This window comes from Oncorhynchus masou, chromosome 6, assembly GCF_036934945.1.
Source record: "Oncorhynchus masou masou isolate Uvic2021 chromosome 6, UVic_Omas_1.1, whole genome shotgun sequence".
In the NCBI taxonomy this organism is placed as follows: Eukaryota; Metazoa; Chordata; class Actinopteri; order Salmoniformes; family Salmonidae; genus Oncorhynchus; species Oncorhynchus masou.
In genome coordinates, this window is record NC_088217.1 from 63,446,518 (window position 1) to 63,467,940 (window position 21,423).

General features: G+C 40.8%; 1 protein-coding gene across 3 annotated transcripts in view; it reads right to left on the bottom strand.

Moving 5' to 3' along the window:
- The window catches only part of LOC135542422 (RNA-binding protein 45-like), a 40,663-nt gene extending 21,174 nt beyond the window's left edge, over nucleotides 1–19,489 (bottom strand). For all 3 annotated transcript variants that reach the window (XR_010456081.1, XM_064969344.1, XM_064969343.1), the window contains exons 1-6: nucleotides 19,177–19,489; nucleotides 11,609–11,731; nucleotides 11,247–11,373; nucleotides 10,994–11,119; nucleotides 10,714–10,887; nucleotides 10,281–10,410 (exon numbers count right to left, since the gene is read on the bottom strand). Coding sequence is in view for 2 of the 3 variants with exons in the window: in XM_064969344.1 (XP_064825416.1) it covers nucleotides 10,281–10,410; nucleotides 10,714–10,887; nucleotides 10,994–11,119; nucleotides 11,247–11,373; nucleotides 11,609–11,731; nucleotides 19,177–19,452 (956 nt within the window). In the remaining variant the exon portion in view is untranslated. The remainder of the gene's footprint in view (nucleotides 1–10,280; nucleotides 10,411–10,713; nucleotides 10,888–10,993; nucleotides 11,120–11,246; nucleotides 11,374–11,608; nucleotides 11,732–19,176) is intronic.
- Nucleotides 19,490–21,423: the final 1,934 nt, after the last annotated feature.

Below are 21,423 nucleotides of genomic sequence, written 5' to 3' on the forward strand. Positions count from 1 at the left end.
AATATTCCCATCTTCATCACCTGAGTTCTTTCATCATTCATTTGATCAGCGACTTCAATGAGTTCTGCTGATTTGGCATCCAACTTAGTCACTATGTTCATACACTGATAGTCTTTGGTTTGCAGCATTTGTTTTGAGTAACGTTCATCAAAACTGCCTGCATGTTATCAAATTTGCGCGCTCCTGTTTGTAGATAACGACAGATTTATCTAGTTTAGCGTGGCCTTCGTCGTATTTAGTTTGGGCTAAATCGAAGTTGTTCATGTAGAAAATGATTTTGTTTTAAAGTTTGTGCTCGTTCATCGTCTAGTATTTGTAATTACTTTTAAAATTGTTCAGTTTTCAAAGTACAGGTCCTCGGCTTGCAGAATGTTTTCATTTCCTGCTTTTGTCGATATTTGCTCGGTTCTCTCCACCTGTCCCTTCATATCAGCCATATTTTGCACATGCTTCTGCTAAACACTGGGGTACTAGACCGATGCCAATCTTTGATGGCGATACATAAAGGCTAAAGTGGAGAGAACCTTTACAATGCCTGCGTCCGATGATTGTTTTCGCAATTTCTGCTGTCTTTCCACTAATAGCATAGTTAGGGTTTGTATCGCTGAGGTCAATGATCAATCGGTGAGGGTTCACTAATTAGCGGGAGACTGGGAACCACCCCTCTGATAGCTTGCACATACAAAAAAAACATGTTAAAATAATGTTTAAAGTATTTTTTTTTGAGGTGGTGGAAGCGGCAAAGACTATGTTAATCTATTTAAAGACGTTAATGAACCATCAATACTGGATCAGTAATGGGGGAGTTGAAAGTGAATGAATTTGCAAAAGCAAATTTAATTGACTAATCAATGTTAAGTAATCATACCTGTATAGGCTATTTGGGAATTAACTGTAATTAACCTGAAAGCAATGCTGCCACTAGGTTAACGTGGTACGTTTAAATAGTCTCTTTGGAAGAAATCCGTTTGGACCTAATTTTTGCAAAATTATTCAGCCCCCTTAAATTAATACTTTGTAGCGCCACCTTTTGAAGCGATTACAGCTGTAAGTCGCTTGGGGTCTCTATCAGTTTTGCACATCGAGAGAAATTGGGAAATTTTTTCCCATTCCTCCTTGCAAAACAGCTCGAGCTCAGTGAGGTTGGATGGAGAGCATTTGTGAACAGCAGTTTTCAGTTCTTTCCACAGATTCTCGATTGGATTCAGGTCTGGACTTTGACTTGGCCATTCTAACACCTGGATATGTTTATTTTTGAACCATTCCATTGTAGATTTTGCTTTCTGTTTTGGATTATTGTCTTGTTGGAAGACAAATCTCCGTCCCAGTCTCAGGTCTTTTGCAGACTCCATCAGGTTCTCTTCCAGAATGCTCCTGTATTTGGCTCCATCCATCTTCCCATCAATTTTAACCATCTTCACTGTCCCTGCTGAAGAAAAGCAGGCCCAAACCATGATGCTGCCACCACCATGTTTGACAGTGGAGATGGTGTGTTCAGGGTGATGAGCTGTGTTGCTTTTACGCCAAACATAACGTTTTGCATTGTTGCCAAAAAGTTCAATTTTGGTTTCATCTGACCAGAGCACCTTCTTCCACATGTTTGGTGTGTCTCCCAGGTGGCTTGTGGCAAACTTTAAACAACACTTTTTATGGATATCTTTAAGAAATGGCTTTCTTCTTGCCACTCTTTCATAAAGGCCAGATATATGCAATATACGACTGATTGTTGTCCTATGGACAGAGTCTCCCACCTCAGCTGTAGATCTCTGCAGTTCATCCAGAGTGATCATGGGCCTCTTGGCTGCATCTCTGATCAGTCTTCTCCTTGTTTGAGCTGAAAGTTTAGAGGGACGGCCAGGTCTTGGTAGATTTGCAGTGGTCTGATACTCCTTCCATTTCAATATTATCGCTTGCACAGTGCTCCTTGGGATGTTTAAAGCTTGGGAAATCTTTTTGTATCCAAATCCGGCTTTAAACTTCTTCACAACAGTATCTTGGACCTGCCTGGTGTGTTCCTTGTTCTTCATGATGCTCTCTGTGCTTTTAACGGACCTCTGAGACTATCACAGTGCAGGTGCATTTATACGGAGACTTGATTACACACAGGTGGATTGTATTTATCATCACTAGTCATTTAGGTCAACATTGGATCATTCAGAGATCCTCACTGAACTTCTGGAGAGAGTTTGCTGCACTGAAAGTAAAGGGGCTGAATAATTTTGCACACCCAATTTTTCCGTTTTTGATTTGTTAAAAAAGTTTGAAATATGCAATAAATGTCGTTTCACTTCATGATTGTGTCCCACATGTTGATTCTTCACCAAAAATTACAGTTTTATATCTTTATGTTTGAAGCCTGAAATGTGGCAAAAGTTTGCAAAGTTCAAGGGGGGCGAATACTTTCGCAAGGCATTGTATGAAAGCTGGTGGTTCCTTTTAACATGAGTCTTAAATATTCCCAGGTAAGAAGTTTTAGGTTGTAGTTATTATAGGACTATTTCTCTCTATCCACTTGTATTCCATATACCTTTGACTATTGGATGTTCTTATAGGCACTTTAGTATTGCCAGTGTAACAGTATAGCTTCCGTCCTTCTCCTCGCTCCTACCTGGGCTCGAACCAGGAACACATCGACAACAGCCACCCTCGAAGCAGCGTTACCCATGCAGAGCAAGGGGAACAACTACACCAAGTCTCAGAGCGAGTGACGTTTGAAACTCTATTAGCGCGCACCCCGCTAACTAGCCAGCCATTTCACATCGGTTACACCAGCCTAATCTTGGGAGTTGATAGGCTTGAAGTCATAAACTGCGCAATGCTTGAAGCACAACGAAGAGCTGCTGGCAAAACGCACCAAAGTGCTGTTTGAATGAATGCTTATAGGCCTGCTGCTGCCTACCACCGCTCAGTCAGACTGCTCTATCAAATCATAGACTTAGTTATAACATAATAACACACAGAAATATGAGCTTTAGGTCATTAATATGGTCAAATCCGGAAACTATCAACTCGAAAACAAGACATTTATCCTTTCAGTGAAATACGGAACAGTTTTGTATTTTATCTAATGGGTGGCATCCATGTGTCTAAATATTCTTGTTACACTGCACAACCTTCAATGTAATGACATAAGTGAAATTCTGGCAAATTAGGGAGCCCAAACAATTTCACCTGGTTAATAGTCTGCTTACCTGGATTTCTTTTAGCTAAATATGTAGGTTTAAAAATAAATTGATTTTAAGAAAGGCCTTGATGTTTATGGTTAGGTACACAATTGTATACAACGCAGGACACGCTGGATAAACTAGTAATATCATCAACCATGTGTAGTTAACTAGTGATTATAATTGAATGAGTGTTTTTTATAAGATAAGTTTAGCTAGCAACTTACCTTGGCTTACTGCATTCGGGTTACAGGAAGGCTCCCCGTGGAGTGCAATGTAATCAGGTGGTTAGGGCGTTAACTGTAAGGTTGCAAGATTGAATCCCCCGAGCTGACAAGGTAAAAATCTGTCGTTCTGCCCCTGAATGAGGCAGTTAACTTATGGTTGCAACCCCACTATCGGGATATAAGTGTCATCAACAACCGCTGAATAGCATAGCGCTACATACAATAAATATTACTATAATTATTTATATTCATCAAATCACAAGTGCAATATAGGGAAACACAGCTTAGCCTTTTGTTAATTCACCTGTCATGTCAGATTTTGAAATTATGCTTTATAGCGAAAGCAATCCAAGCGTTTGTGTAAGTCTATCGATTGCACGATAAAACATTAAGTGCATCAGGTAGCTCGGTCACGAAAATCAGAAAAGTAATCAAATGAATCGTTGACCTTTGATGATCTTCGGATGTTTTCACTCACGAGACTCCCAGTTACACAACAAATGTTCCTTTTGTTCTATAAAGATTATTTTTATATCCAAAATGCCTCCGTTTGTTTGGCGCGTTGTTGAGAAATCCACAGGAAAGAGCGGTCACGACAACGCAGACAAAAATTCCAAATAGCTTCCATAATGTCCACAGAAACATGTCAAACGTTTTTTTTTATAATCAATCCTCAGGTTGTTTTTAAAATATAGTCGATAATATAGCAACCGCAAATGTCTTTCACAGTTGGAGAGGGAAAGGCAACACCTATCCAAACTCTGTTGTGTGAGCAAAACTCATGTGACCACTTGACGCGATGCTATCGTTCTGGCTCGTTTTTCAAAATAAAAGCCTAAAATTATGTCTGAAGACTGTTGACACCTTGAGGAAGCGATAGGAAAGGGAATCTGGTTCATATCCCTTTAAATGGAGCAAAGGGAGGCTATGGAACATGGGGTTTTCAAAATAGAAGCCACTTCCTGCTTTGATTTTCCTCAGGGTTTCGCCTGCAATATCAGTTATACTCACAGACAGTTATACTCACAGACAATATTGACAGTTTTGGAAACTTTAGAGTGTTTTCTATCCAATACTAATAATAATATGCATATATTAGCAACTGAGACTGAGGAGCTGGCCGTTTACAATGGGCACCTTTTCATCCAAGCTACTCAATACTGCCCCTGCAGCCATAAAAAGTTAACACATTCTTATTTTCAATGACGGGCCAGGAGCGGTGGGTTAACTGACATGCCTAGTTAAATAAAGATTAAATAAATGGTGTAAACGGTGTCCAAAAATACTGATTTCCGACGTAATGAAAACTTGAAAATCGGCCCTAATTAAATCGGCCATTCCGATGAGTCGGTCGACCTCTAGTTATAATAGTTACATCAGACGTACCAATGGACATTTCTCTATCGAACGACCTCCTCACGTCATCGGTTGAGTTTCCCAGACTATTTTACATATACAGCTGCAGACTAAATGTGGTCTTAAGTTGTGTAGATTTCTTAACCATTTCAACGTGTACTGCTGGTGCTGCACGTAGCTGGTCTGGTGGAGTCTAAGCATTCGTGACGTCCGGTTCAACACCATCCGCCTGCTCGGGGGGGACAATGAAATATTTGGACAATGAAATATTGTTTCATTCCCCAATCTATTGATGTTGGAGTTTGTGGGAGGACTCCCTTTGTTCCACAGAGGTTCTCTCCCTCAATATTGCATGACAAAGAAGAGAAAGTTTCTATGAGGTAATAAAACGGCCAACTTCACCCCTCTCCCTATGGGAAAGAGGGTGCTGTAGAGCGGACCCACTGTAACCTGATTCTTCGGATCCTCACAGAAGTCATGACAACTTGTAAAAGTCTAACACATACAACATGTATTTCCATAAAGTATGTTTCTGAACAAATAACCATGACATCTTGTTGACAATATGACCAGGTCGCTCATCCCTCACCACTTTCACCTATTCACGTCATGGGCCGAGCTCGGTGCACCCCAGTCCAGCTTAAACTCCCTCAACGGCATGGTAGTGCGCAGTGGAATAAAATTGAATAATTATATTCATGTTGTAGTAACATGATCCTCCCCACTGAATTCTTGTTTGTGACATTTTGTTTATTGCAAGTCAAGCTTTCGTTTGCACGCCATTAAATATTGTCAGTACTAAATTATGATACCCGCATTGGACAGTAACAGAGATTCTGTAAGGCGGCAGATGACCTATGATATGGACTGAAACCAGTCTGATTTTTTTGTTTGTTCCTGTTGTCTGATTTGAAGGCTACCAAAGTTATTCTGGGAAGAAAAGTATTTTCTATGAGCTATTTTGCCCCAGACCTGACAGTGTGCTTTTCAACTAATCTATTTTATTTCAACTAATCTATTCTATCCCGAGCAGCTCCTCCAGCAGACACTGCTCCCTCCTGTCTTCCAGATGCTGCTGCCCACCATCAGACAAGTAAAGATGCTCTACCATGAGCAAAGGAACCAAAATGGCTGAACGATGCATTGATAATATCACATTTACATAAGTATTCAGACCATTTACTCAGTACTTTGTTGAAGCACTTTTGGCAGTGATTACAGCCACGAGTCTTCTTGGGTATGACGCTACAAGTTTGGCACACCTGTATTTGGGGAGTTTCTCCCATTCTTCTCAAGCTCTGTCAGGTTGGATGGGGAGCGTCGCTGCACAGCTATTTTCAGGTCTCTCCGGAACAGGTTTTCATCAAGGATCTCTGTACTTTATTCAGGATTGAGAGAACGGAGCAGTCTCCCAGTCCCTGAAAAACATCCCCACAGCATGATACTGCCATGCTTCACTGTAGGGATGGTGCCAGGTTTCCTCCAGAAATAACGCATGGCATTCAGGACCAAGAGTTTGATCTTGATTTCATCAGACCAGAGAATCTTGTTTCTCATGGTCAGAGTCTTTAGGTGCCTTTTGGCAAACTCCAAGCGGGCTGTCATGTGCCTTTTAATGAGTGGCATCCGTCTGGCCACTCTACCATAAAGGCCTAATTGGTGGAGTGCTGCAGAGATGGTTGTCCTTCTGGAAGGTTCTTCCATCTCAACAGAGGAACTCTGGAGCTCTGTAAGAGTAACCACCAGGTTCTTGGTCACCTCCCTGACCTTTCCAAATCATGTCCAATCAATTGAATTTACCACAGGTGGACTCCATTCAAGTTGTAGAAACATCAAGGATGATCAATGGAAACAGGATGCACCTTAGTTCAATTTCAAGTCTCATAGCAAAGGGTCTGAATCCTTATGTAAATAAGGTGTGTTTTTTATTCTTTTATAAATTTGCTAAAATAATCTAAACACCTGTTTTCGCTTTGTCATTATGGGATATTGTGTGTAGATTGATCCATGTAAACCATTTTAAAATAAGGCTGTAACTTAACAAATATGTGGAAAAAATAAGGGATCTGAATACTTGCCGAATGCACTGTATATGGATGATTCCTAAAGCCAGGCATATTTAAAAGTTAGGCTATTGATTATAGACCTAATTCATTTGGAGTTTCCTCTCTCCTCAATATTCTCAGACAATTAGGCTAAGGCAAGGACTGTTTCCTCGTCTCTGCCGCTGCAGCCTCCACCGCATTGTTCTCAAACCCAATAGGCTGGTTAACTTTGTTATTATGCACATAGCAACATAGGAAAGACGCCAATTCTATGGTGTACTGAAGATTGTTGGTTCTTAGACAGCGAACGTATCTAACGCGGGAGAAAGCGCATGTTATAAATTATAATTATATATTTTCTTTTTTACCTTTATTTAACAAGGCATATTAGTGTTGCACCATTATTTTTACATAATATAACCATATACAATTGTTTGTCTTAGAGTGATGGACTGTGCCATCCCCATGGCCTTCGCAATGGATAAGTCCACGGAGACAGGAGCAAATCAAACATTTTTTTAAATTGCGATTGCTCGGGTCTTTGTTGTCTCTTGGTGTCTTTAATATATACATACATATTAGAGGTCGACCAATTTAATCGGAATGGCCGATTAATTAGGGTCGATTTCAAGTTATAACACTCGTAAATCAGTATTTTTGGGCGCTAATTTTGACGATTTTTTAAAATACCTTTATTTAACTAGGCAAGTCAGTTAAGAACACCTTATTTTCAATGACGGCCTAGGAACGGTGGGTTAACTGCCTTGTTCAGGGGCAGAATGACAGATTTGTACCTTGTCAGCTTGCCTTTCTTAAACTCAATACACAGAAGTATATATTTTTAAACCTGCATATTTAGCTAAAAGAAATCCAGGTTAGCAGGCAATATTAACCAGGTGAAATTGTGTCACTTCTCCTGCGTTCATTGCACGCAGTCAGGGTATATGCAACAGTTTGGGCAGCCTGGCTCATTGCAAACTAATTTGCCAGAATTTTATGTAATTATGACATAACATTGAAGGTTGTGCACTGTAACAAGAATATTTAGACTTCGGGATGGCACCAGTTAGATAAAATACTGAACGGTTCCGTATTTCACTGAAATAATAAACGTTTTGTTTTCCAAATGATAGTTTCTGGATTCAACCATATTTATGACCAAAGGCTCGTATTTCTGTGTGTTATGTTATAATTAAGTCTATGATTTGATAGAGCAGTTTGACTGAGCGATGGTAGGCAGCAGCAGACTCATAAGCATTCATTCAAACAGCACTTTTGTGCGTGTTGCTAGCAGCTCTTCGCAAGCACAGCGCTGTTTATGACTTCAAGCCTATCAGCCTAATGGCTGGTGTAACTGATGTGAAATGGCTCGCTAGCCTCTTAAAGATCGGGTTAATTTTTTCAACTTTTTGTTAAACATCGGGAAAAATGTTAACGTCCTGCTACTCATGCTAGGAATATAGTATATGCATATGAATAGTATGTGTGGATAGAAAACACTGAAGTTTCTAAAACTGGTTAAATCAGGTCTGTGACTATAACAGAACGTGTGTAGCAGGCAAAACCCCAAGGAAAACTGATCACAAAAAAAAAAAGATTTCCTTCCGCCAGTTGTCTGTATTGTCTATGGCAAGGGAAAATAGATAGCTCCCAGTTTACAAATCCTACAGCTTCCACGCGATGTCACCAGTCTTGGCAATTGGGTTGAAGTTATTCCTTGGTGAAATGAAGAATAGGCACTTCCTGTCATCAGGGTACACCAAAGGAAGTTTTCATGAGAGAATATCGACCATCATTTCAAGACCTGCTGCTATGCAATACAGATCGCCCGTGATCAATTTGATCGATTATTTATGTTTACTAATACCTAAAGTTGGATTACAAAAGTAGTTTGAAGTGTTTTGTCAAAGTTTATAGCCAACTTTTTTAATTTAAAAAAAAATGACGTTGCATTTTGAAAAGGTGTTTTTTCCTGGATCAGACGGGCTTCATAAATGGAAATTTTGGGTATACATGGACGGATTTAATTAAAAAAAGACCCAATTGTGATGTTTATGGGACATATAGGAGTGCCAACAAAGAAGCTCGTCAAAGGTAATGAATGTTTTATATTTTATTTCTGCGTTTTGTGTAGCGCCAGCTACGCTAATTCTTTTGTTTACATCCCCTTCAGGTATTTCGGGGGGTTGCATGCTATCAGATAATAGCTTCTCATGCTTTCGCCGAAAAGCATTTTAAAAATCTGACTTGTTGGCTCGATTCACAACGAGTGTAGCTTTAATTGAGTACCCTGCATGTGTGTTTTAATGAAAGTTTGAGTCTTATCGAGTACTATTAGCATTTGGCGTTGCGCATTTGCATTTCCTGTTGGCTAAGTGAGACGCTAGCGTCTCACCTTGCTCTAAGAGGCTAGTTAGCGGGGTGTGCTCTAATAGCGTTTCAAACTTCACTCGCTCTGAGACTTGGAGTAGTTATTCCCCTTGCTCTGCAAGAGCCGCGGCTTTTGTGGAGTGATGGGTAACGCTGCTTCGAGTGTGGCTGTTGTGTTCCGGGTTCGAGCCCAGTTAGGGGTGAGGAGAGGGACGGAAGCAATACTGTTACACTGGCAATACTATAGTGCCTATAAGAACATCAATAGTCAAAGGTATATGAAAGTGGTAGAGTGAGAAATAGTCCTATAAATACGATATTAACTACAACCTAAAACCTCTTACCTTGGAATATTGAAGTCTCATGTTAAAAGGAACCACCAGCTTTCATATGTTCTCATGTTCTGAGCAAGGAACTTAAACGTTAGCTTTTTTACATGGCACATATTGCACTTTTACTTCGCCAACACTTTGTTTTTGCATTATTTAAACCAAATTGAACATGTTTCATTATTTAGAGGATAAATAGATTTTTATTGATGTATTAGATTAAGTTAGTGTTCATTCGGTAGTGTTCATTCAGTATTGTTGGAATTGTCATTATTACAAAAAATAATAAAAGAAATGGGCCGATTAATCAGTATCGGCTTTTTTTTTTGGTCCGCCAATAATCGGTATCGGCGTTGAAAAAATCATAATTGGTCGACCTCTAATACATATATAATTTTATGTAATATCTTGTGTTCTTGTCTAACTGTTCTGTACTTTGTATGTGGACCCCAGGAAGAGTAGCTGCTGCATGTGCAGTAGCTAATGGGGATCCTAATAAACTAAATTGACTTACACTATCTTTCGACAACATTGGCGACAACTAAACACAACTAACTATGGCCTAGTCACTGACATCGAAAGTTTCCAGTCTCAGGTAAATCATGTCATAAATTGGGTCAGTGGATGGCTGGAGAAGGTCTTTAGCAATGAATATGTACAAGATCAAATAAACTTAAAGATCATGCTTTAATGCGTATTACTTTCAAATAAATCTATTATCATTATTGATAGACAAAAATCAAGACATTTGACACATTTTAAGTGTACCATCAAATGATAAGTCTGTACCTGGTCCTGTCTTCTCCATCCTCTATGTGGGCCACAATGAGGCGGTTTCCAGGGGGATACTCAAAGCCATTCAGCTTCTCTTTGGCGTAGAGGGCAGAGCCCAGGTTGTTGTAGCGAATCACAGTATGTCCTGTGGGGGGGGGAACGTTTTAAATGCATCGTGAGCAACAACAAAAATGAATGAACAATTTAAATACAAAATTAGGAGTGTTAATCTTTGTGGGTAACACGACATAAGAATGTAAAAAAAATATGTATATTAACAAACATAATGAGTAGGCTTATTCCAGAATGTCTTATAAGCATTATGAACAATTTATAGATGCCTTTATAGTAATGTCTAAAGTGTTACTCTTGATAAATCAATGTGTGACTCAAATTTTATTTAACCACATCTTCCCCTATTAAATACATAATTATCAATGTATAATACCTTTGTTGAGCCCACAATGATCCCGCTGCATCTCACAGTAATCCATCCCTGGTATGAGGTCAAAGAGGCCATAAATCTGCTCCTGGGTAACACTAGCTCTCGAGGATACCATTAGGCACCTGGTGATGAGGTCACTGGATCGGTAGTCAGTTACGGCATAACTGCCAGGGTCAGCTGTCAGGTAGGGAACACAGACAGATGTCAGACCACAGCTAGATTAAAGCAAATGCAAATGAAAGCAAAGGTGACATTCTGAATCAGAATGAAGTACTTCACATACACACTCCAAAGGAATAGGGGTTCATTCCCAGGTCACTCGACATGTGCTCTGCTCTGCCACTGCTGTGATAGTCATTATCTGCAGATGAGTTCTTGCTTCGGGGCTCAGCAAGAACAGCCCTGTAGGCTGGTTGCACAGACATGGGTTAAATTGATACAAATGAAATTCTACAGTGAAATCATTGAAAGGGAAAGTGTTTTAACTTGAGTTTATCCATTCTGAGGCTTCGATGAAAGGGCTGATGCCTGCTTACCTCTATCACAGTTCTCAATGGCAATGGCTGCTTGTGACGGCTTATGATACCTCACATATCCCAAGCCTTTGCTCTCCCCTGTGGTTTTATTCTTTATGATCACACAGTATTCTATGTCCCCATACTCCTACAAGCAAAAAAAAAATGTTTTAAAAATTATATTGGTCTGCTATCTTAAGGGCTGTAGGTGTTTAGAGCATTGAGCAAGTAACGGAAAGTTTGCTGGTTCAAATCCCCGAGCCGACAAGGTGTGTCGATGTGCCCTTGAGCAAGCGTCTGCTAAATTATTAAAATGTACAGGTGGTCACATTGGCCAGAAATATTTCACCAAGTGATAAAATGCAATGCAATGGACCTCGTACCTTGAATGTGTCTTTCAGATCTTCTTCTGTGAATGTTTTGGGAATCTTTATAAATATTCTGGTGAGCTCTTCATCCTCCACATCTCTGTGTCTACCAGAGGACCTTGACTGGGCAATGAACACCTGAAACAGTAGTCATATTCAGTCAAAATGCATAACTTGTATACAGTGCATTTGGGAAGTATTCAGACCATGACTTTTTCCACAATTTCTTACGTTACAGCCTTACTCTAAAATGGATTAAATTGTGGGTGTTTTTCCTCAATCTACACACACACACACACACAACACCCCATAATGACAAAGCAAAAACAGTTTAACATTTGTGCAATATTAGAAAAAATATTCAGACCCTTTACTCAATATTTTGTTGAAGCACCTTTGGCAGAGATTACAGCCTTAAGGTCTTCTTGGGTATGGCGCTACAAGCTTTGCACACCTGTAATAGTGGAGTTTCTCCCATTCTTCTCTGCAGATCTTCTCAAGCTGTCAGGTTGGATGGGGAGTGTTGCTGCAAAGCTATTTTCAGGACTCTCCAGAGATAGTTAATTGGGTTCAAGAACGAGACTTGTCCCAAAGCCATGTCTGCGTCTTGGGTATGTCGGCTGTGTGATTATGGTCGTTGTCCTGTTGGAAGGTGAACCTTCGCCCCAGCTTGAGGTCCTGAGCGCTACAGAGAAGGTTTTCAAAGATCTCTGAACTTAGCACCACTTGCCTCAATCCTGACGAATCTCCCAGTCCCTGCCGCTGAAAAACATCCCCACAGCATGATGCTGCCACCACCACGAACCACCGTAGGGATGGTGCCAGTTTTCCTCCAGATGATGCTTAGCATTCAGGCCAAAGAACTTAATCTTGGTTTCATCAGACCATAGAATCTTGTTTCTCATGGTCAGAGTCCTTTAGGTGCATTTTGGAAAAATCCAAAACAGGCTGTTGTGCCTTTTACAGAGGAATGGCTTCCGTCTGGCCGCTCTACCATAAAGGCCCACTTAGATTGGTGGAGTGCTGCAGGGATGGTTGTCCTTCTGGAAGGTTCTCCTATCAGCAGCTCTGTCAGACTGACCATCGGGTTCTTGGTAACCTCCCTTCGACCCCGATTGATCAGTTTTGCCAGCTCTAGGACGAGTCCTGGTAGTTCCAAACAGTGTTTTTGGGGACCTTCAATACTGCAGATTGTTTTGTATCCTTCCCCAGATCTGTTCGACATAATCCTGTCTTGGTGCTCTACAGACAATTCCTACGACCTCATGGCTTGGTTTTTGCTCTGACATGAACTGTCAACTGTGGGACCTTATATAGACAGGTGTGTGCCTTTCCAAATCAACAGGTGTACCACGATCAAGTTGCAGAAACATCTCAAGGATGATAAATGGATACACCGGAGCTCAATTTCAAGTCTCATAGCAAAGGGTCTGAATAATTATGTAAATAAGGTATGTAATTTGTTTTGTTTTTTAAATTAACTATTACACATTTAAATAAATCCTATTATCTTCCAGTGTGGTGAGAGCGGCTTTATTGCAATGCTACGTCACACTGGCCAAATGTCTAAGATATAGATAAAAACATGAAGTGACCCAGGGAATGGATAGAACGACATTCAGAGATGTACAAAAATAAATATTACATTCAAAATGGGTGAATCTTTACTTTAAAGGTATAGCTCACCCGGTGAATGCCCCAAGCGGTCTGTCTAAACTACTGGCACACAGCTCAGACACCCATACATACCCCACAAAACATGGAAAAACACCTCATGGAACACCTCATGGAACAACAAACATTGGCACAGACACATACAAACACATGGATATAGTAATGTAGATATGTGGTAGTGGTGGAGTAGGGGACTGAGGGCACACTGTGTTGTGAAAGCTGTGAATGTATTGTAATGTTTCTAAATGGTATAAACTGCTTTAAATTTGCTGGACCCCAGGAAGAGTAGCTGTTGCTTTGGCAGCAGTTAATGGGGATCCATAATAAATACATTGGTTTCCTTACCCTGTAGTCCATGGACAAGGTACGACAGGAACCAATGTTTGCATTTAAATCAGTTGCCAGATAAACAAACTTTTTTAGCATTTGTGGCACAAACCTAATGCATGTCAATGGTAACTATATTATCATTTGAAACAGTGGCCAAGCATGGGTTGCTGTCATACCTTGTCTATAGACTGCTTACAGGGTAATGAAAATGTAATTTTGTCATTTGGGTGAACTAACCCTTCAACAGTGAGGGGGGTCTAATATATATACACTGCTCAAAAAAATAAAGGGAACACTTAAACAACACAATGTAACTTCAAGTCAATCACACTTCTGTGAAATCAAACTGTCCACTTAGGAAGCAACACTGATTGACAATAAATTTCACATGCTGTTGTGCAAATGGAATAGATAACAGGTGGAAATTATAGGCAATTAGCACCCCCAATAAAGGAGTTGTTCTGCAGGTGGGGACAACAGACCACTTCTCAGTTCCTATTCTTCCTGGCAGTGTTGTTTTCCAATAATTTTGAGTGCGACTCCAAATCCAGACCTCCATGGGTTGATACATTTCTATTGATAGTTGAATGTGCTGACAACAATCACACAAATTATGTAAAGAAAAAAGTATTTAAGAATAATATTTCATTTATTCAGATCTAGGATGTGTTATTTTAGTGTTCCCTTTATTTTTTCGAGCAGTGTGTAGATTTGTTTAATCTACTAATAGCAGGAATAGCACCATCTAGTGGTCAGAAGACTTCAATGACTTTCTCTGAACGGGGAAAAAAACCATCACCACATTCACTGAGAATGCATTACATAGTAAGAAGAAACAATACACCGAGCCACAGCTCCATACTATTTGTCAAACACAGAACTTAAATTGGACACACCCAACACAACGAGTATGCGTGGATGGCTTTTGACAATTCTTCGGAATCCTCATGTTTTAGACAGAAAATGTTTTGGTCCAATTTAGATATGTACTCTATTTTTTATTTATAACAATTTGGGTACAATCAATGGCTTAATTTCTCAGAAAATTATAATTCAACAAAATAATGTTGCAGGAATGCTAACCTTATCCATTTAACTAAAGAAACAATTTCAGAACAATCAGATTGTGGGTGTCATGGCTTGCTGAAATTACATGGAACGATCCTTTAAATCAAATCCAATTTTACTGGTCACATACACATTAGTAAGTTAGTCAAGTAGGGCTTTTATTAATACAAATAAATGTAAATGAGTAATGACATTGTAGCATAAAACAAAAAGCCCATAATTACAGATAGTCTCTCCATGTACCCCCAACTTTGACCATATACTAGGTTTTGAATAGGAAGTCTAGGTTTTTCATTACAAACGAGTTTGACTTAAGTCTGTACCCGTGACTGTACATATTTGTTCTTATTAAGATCGGCATCCCCTACATCACAGAGCCATGCACAAGTATTAAATCCAGTTACACTATCCCCTGAAACAAAAAATAACAAGAACTGGCTACAGATGAGATAGGCTGTAGACTTGGCCCAGAACTATATGCTCTCGGGTCACCTGGGGGGCATTGTTTAAAGTGACTAGTGATACAACACATTTTTTATTATTAAAAGTGGCTAGATATTTGAGTTAGTATGTTGGCAGCAGCCACTCAATGTTAGTGATGGCTGTTTAACAGTCTGATGGCCTTGCGATAGAAGCTGTTTTTCAGTCTCTCTGTCCCAGCTTTGATTCACCTGTACTGACCTCGCCTTCTGGATGATAGCAGGGTGAACAGGCAGTGGCTTGTGTGGTTGTTGTCCTTGATCTTTTTGGCCTTCCTGTGACATCTGGTGGTGTAGGTGTCCTGGAGAGCAGGTAGTTTGGCCCCGGTGATGCGTTGTGCAGACCTCACTACCCTCTGGAGAGCCTTACGGTTGTGGGCGGAGCAGTTACTGTACAAGGCGGTGATACCGCCCAACAGGAAACTCTCGATTGTGCATCTGTAAAAGTTTGTGTTCTGGGTTAGAAGTCAAATTTCTTCAGCCTCCTGAGGTTGAAGAGGTGCTGTTGCGCCTTCTTCACCACGCAGTCTTTGTGGGTGGACCATTTCAGTTTGCCTGTGACGTGTATGCCGAGGATCTTCCCACCTTCTCCACTACTGTCCCGGCAATGAAGATAAGGGTCAGCTCCCTCTGCGCTTTCCTGAAGTCCATGATCAGCTCCTTTGTTTTGTTGACATTGAGTGTGAGGTTAGTTTCCTGATACCACATTCCCAAAGCCCTCACCTCCTCCCTGTAGGCCGTCTCGTCATTGTTGGTAATCAAGCCTACCACTGTTGTGTCCTCCGCAACCTTGATTGAGTTGGAGGTGTGCATGGCCACGCAGTCATGGGTGAACAGGGAGTACAGGAGAGGGCTGGGAACACACCCTTGTGGGGCCCCAGTGTTGAGGATCAGTGGGGTGGAGTCTGATAACACATTTTTATAGGCTCGAGCTCCCGAGTGGTGCAGCAGTCTACGGCACTGCATCTCAGAGCTAGAGGAGTCACTACAGACACCCTGGTTCAAATCCAGGCTGTATCACAACTGGCCGTGATTGGGAATCCCATAGGGCAGCGCACAATTGGCCCAGCGTCATCCGGGTTTGGCTGGTGAACGCCGTCATTCTAAATAATAATTTGTTCTTAAGTTAAAAAGGTTAAATTAAATAAAAGTACCAGTCAAAAGTTGACACCTACTCATTGAAGGTTTTTCTTTATTTGTAGTATTTTCTACATTGCAGAATAATGAAGACATAAAAACATGAAATAACACATGGAATCATGTAGTAACCAAGTGTTAAATCAATATATTTTATATTCTCAAAAAATAGCCACCCTTTGCCTTGACAGCTCTGCACACTCTTGGCATTCTCTCAACCTGCTTCATGAGGAATGCTTTTCCAACCGTCTTGAAGGAGTTCCCACATATGCGGATTACTTGTTGGCTGCTTTTCATTCACTCCGCAGTCCAACTCATCCCAAACCATCTCAATTGGGTTGAGGTCAGGTTATTGGGAGGCCAGATCTGATGCAGCACTCCATCACGTTCCTTCTTGGTAAAATAGACCTTGCACAGCCTGGAGGTGTTGGGTCATTGTCTTGTGGGGAAAAAATGATAGTGGGACTAAGCGCAAACCAGGTGGGATGACGTATCGCTGCAGAATGCTGTGGTAGTCATGGTGGTTAAGTGTGCCTTGAATTCTAAATAAATCACTGACAGTGTCACCAGTAAAGCACCCCTACACCTCCATGCTTCACGGTGAGAACCACACGAGATCATCCGTCCACCTACTCTGCGTCTCACAAAGACTATGCGGTTGGAACCAAAAACCTCAAAATTGGAGTCATAAGAACAAAAGAACAGATTTCCACTACTCTAATGCCCATTGCTCGTATTTCTTGGCCCAAGAAAGTCTCTTCTTATATGTGTCCTTAAGGTTCCTTTGCAGCAATTCGACCATGAAGGCCTGATTCATGCAGTCTCCTCTGAACAGTTGATGTTGAGATGTGTCTAACTTTAACTCTGAAGCATTTATTTGGGACGCAATTTCTGAGGCTGGTAACTAATTAACTTATCCTTTGCATTAGAGGTAACTCTGGGTCTTCCTTTCCTGTGGCGGTCCTCATGAGAGCCAGTTTCATCATAGCGCTTGATGGTTTTTGCAACTGCACTTGAAGAAACAAAGTTCTTGAAATTTTCCACATTGACTGACCTTCATGTCTTAACTTCTTGGTGACAGGGGGGCAGTATTGAGTAGCTTGGATGAATAAGGTGCCCAGAGTAAACTGCCTGCTACTCTGTCCCAGATGCTAATATATAAGCATATTATTAGTAGTATTGGATAGAAAACACTCCAACGTTTCTAAAACAGTTTGAATGATGTCTGTGAGTATAACAGATCTCATATGGCAGGCAAAAATCTGAGAAAAATCCAACCAGGAAGTGGAAATCTGAGGCTTCTAGTTTTTTTTTTTTTTTAACTCAGCCCCTGTTGTAGATACAGTGGGATATTGGTTGTTGCACTTCCGAAGGCTTCCACTAGATGTCAACAGTCTAGAACATTGTTTCAGGCTTCTACTTCTATTATAAATATTCACTTGCCTTTGATGATCATCAGAATGCACTCCCAGGAATCGCAGATCCACAATAAATGTTTGTTTTGTTCGATAATGTCCATCATTTATGTCCAAATAGCTTCTTTTGTTTAAAGTAAAAGCTTGTCAAACTAAGTATAGAATCAATCTTTAGGATGTTATCATAATTCTTCAATAATGTTCCAACCGGAGAATTCCTATGTCTGTAGAAAAGCAATGGAACGAGAGCTAACTCGTGACCACACCTCAGCCTGTGGCAATCTGCCAGACACCTGACTCATTCCTCTCTCATTCAGTCAGAATGCACTCCCAGGTGCATTCCCAGGGACCGAAAGAGAGGAACGAGTCAGAAGTCTGGCAGATTGCCCTGCACTTTCACTGGCTGTTGGCAAACTACTGTCCCACATATCCCAGAGCAATTAAAGTAATGATGGACTGTCGTTTATCTTTGCTTATTTGAGCTGTTCTTGCCATAATATGGGCATGGTCTTTTACCAAATAAAGCTATATTCCGTATTCCACCCCTAACTTGTCACAACACAACTGATTGACTGAAATGTATTAAGTAGGAAAGACAAATTAACTTAAGGCACAGCTGTTAATTTAAATGTATTCCAGCTGACTACCTCATGAAGCTGGTTGAGAGAATGCCAAGACTGTGCAAAGCTGTGAAGGCAAAAGGTGTTAAACTTTGAAGAATTTCAAATATAAAATATTTTGATTTGTGTCAATGTTTTTGGGTTACTAAATATTCCATGTGTTATATCAGTTGTCTTCACTCCTATTTTACAAAATGTAGAATAGTAAATTGTTATTATACTATTACACACACACACACACACACACACACACACACACACACACACACACACTACTATTGTACAATCTGTGTTGCGTCATTTTCCTGACCTATTGTTTGTTTGAATTCAAGACCATAATGATCTCAATTTGTCAGTGTCAGATTAGCCACTTATTTCGGTCATTTGTGGTATTTAAAAAAAGATTCAGTTAATTTCCATCATGTAAGTATTGTGGAATTGCATCCGGCCCTGGTTATTGAAAAAATGTCAGGGCGGTTTTGAGGGAACAATGGATTCTCGAGACATACATTGTTTGCGAACTATTAGATGCAACCAGGGAATGGCGGGGCGAGTTCTGCATGATGCACCTTCGAGGAAAGATTTGAACGGAGAAAGCTGATCCGAGAACAGCGCTCCCTTTCTTTCCATACTATATGTATTCACCTTCGACGAAGTACTGTGGCGACCATTTTCTCTGCTTGATGTTTCGGGCAGTTGCAGGAAACGTGCATCGTTAAAATACGGGTAAAACCTTCCATCGCTATTGGTGAACAGGGCCCAGCATGGAATCTTTTTTTTTAAATACGTAAGGAAATAAATAGTGAATGTTAGAAACTTGGATGAGGTCGTATTAAGTTTAGATGTATGTGCATGCAAACCTTAATGGGCTTCGTTCCGTCTAACAGGCATTTTCCATGCATGTCCTCCATTGCGGTGCATGCTTCCGAAGACTTCGCGAATTTAACATAGGAGATCCCCTTCGATTCTTTCGTCTGTTTGTCCTTAACCACCCATACACCTTGGACCTCTCCAAATACAGAAAATTTCTCTCGAATAACATCATCTGAAACTGATCGACTTGTTACGAGAAACAAGCGACTGTTAGGAGGATTGTCAAGATTTTCAACTGATTGCTTGGATGAGTAGTCCTCCATTTTGGTTATCAAGAAATGACGTTGTGTGCGTCACATAGTACATGTTTGATGCTGCGTTCAAGTCAACTCGGAAACATGGTCTCTGAGTTTCCATTTGAATGTACCAGAATCAACCAATAAGAATATACGTAAATACGTTCGTTATAACTCGGTACGTTCTGATAGCACACGAACACAGCGTTTCTCCGAGTTTTCCACTTGGAACCAGAACAAATCAATTGGAATCTATGCAAAAATGTAGGCACATTTTAACTTGCAGTTTCAGCTTAGTCTTGAAAGCAGTTAACTTTTGTCGCCTTTCATTATGAAAATACACATTTTCAGACTTTCACTGATCACAAAAGTTAATGCAGTCAAAGGTCATTAAGCTTTGACTGCAAATTTCTGCAGTTCCTCTTCACCACCTTCTTCCTGCATCGTGGGAGGCTCTATTGTCAACCAATCATTTGTGCGTTTGTTTGTGTTACCCTTTCTATGAGCTTATAATATAAACTACAACACAAAGGTATGGTTTACTTCATGTCAGCACATGTAACAGCAGTTTACAGCCATTTTTTTTGTTTCTTATTCTTGCTCTCCCCAATTCACTTAAACTATATTTCTGTATTTCCCATGGGCTTCACCAGAGTACCCCCTAGTGGCTGGAATACAACTGTATTAAGCCTTACAACACCCCCGGCAAAAATGAAATGTCCTAAACATTTCACTGGCCTCAAAACAAAGAGGATGTAAGTACTGGTCATGAGAACAACTGAGAAAATTGGCCTAACAGCAATATAACTATCTAGACATGTCCAGTCTACCTTTATGGGCAAAGACGCAACCCCTACCAAACATTATCACTCTGTGATTAGTAAAGGTAAACAAGAAAATATATACACACATCTCTAGTTGGTGTCCTGATAAGAACTGGGCAGCCCTAAAGTGTTATAGGTCTGAATGTCTCTGGGCCTCCTCTGCCAGGCTGAACAGCGGGGCAAGGTCATTGGTGACCCCAATGACTCAGGTGTCCACTTCATCATGAGATGATTGAGTCTGAGCCCTAGGCTGTTTCCATATTTACCCCCATTCTCTCCTTCCTCTCTCTGAGGAGTGGTTGGCACTCCTTCACAATGAAGTTTATCAGTCTGACCCCGTTCCTCACCATTATCTGATACTAGCTGTGTGCTACTCTGTCTGCCCTCTTCATCCCTATGTGACCTATTGATGAAAACTGGATAAGAATCCTCATCTGAGCTCTCAGACTCAGCGCGCTCCCCATTTTTTTGCTTCCCCTTGTGGAGAAGGGGTGGTTCCCTTCTCCACAGACCTCTACTGGGTGTTTCAACAGGTTCCTCAAATGGTAGGGAATTACATGACATGAGCATATTGGGATGCAGAACCTGGGCCCTGCCTGTACCCCTCGTGGGTTTGACCAGATAGACAGGGCTGTCATTACCTTTCCTGGTTACCACCACATGTATTTGGGTCCTCTCAGTGTGATCTTAGCTTTCCCAGCCATCCACGTTCTGACATGTTCCTCACCAGTGCACGATCCCCTGAGACCAGACCTCATTTTCTTCTGATCGTAGTAGGCTTTTCCCTTTGCTGTTGATTACTCCATGTTCCTAATGGCGATGTCATAGGCTTCCGCCATCTGTTGCTACCACTTCTTAGCATAATCCTGGTATGATTTCTCCTGTTTCTTTATCTGTAACCCAAAGACAAGGTCAACAGGTAGCAGTGAAGCCCTTTCAAATAGCAGGAAATATGGTGAGAACCCAGTAGCATCACTGGTGGTACAGTTATATGCATGAATGACGTTGTTCAGATAATCACCCCAGTTGGCCTTTTTCTCTTTATCTAGTATGCGCAACATTGATAACGGTGTACGGTTAAATCTTTCCACCGGATTCCCCTGTGGATGATATGGAGAGGTTCTGGAATTGGCTATTTCCCTTACAGTCCTGCAAGACTCTAAATAACTAATTG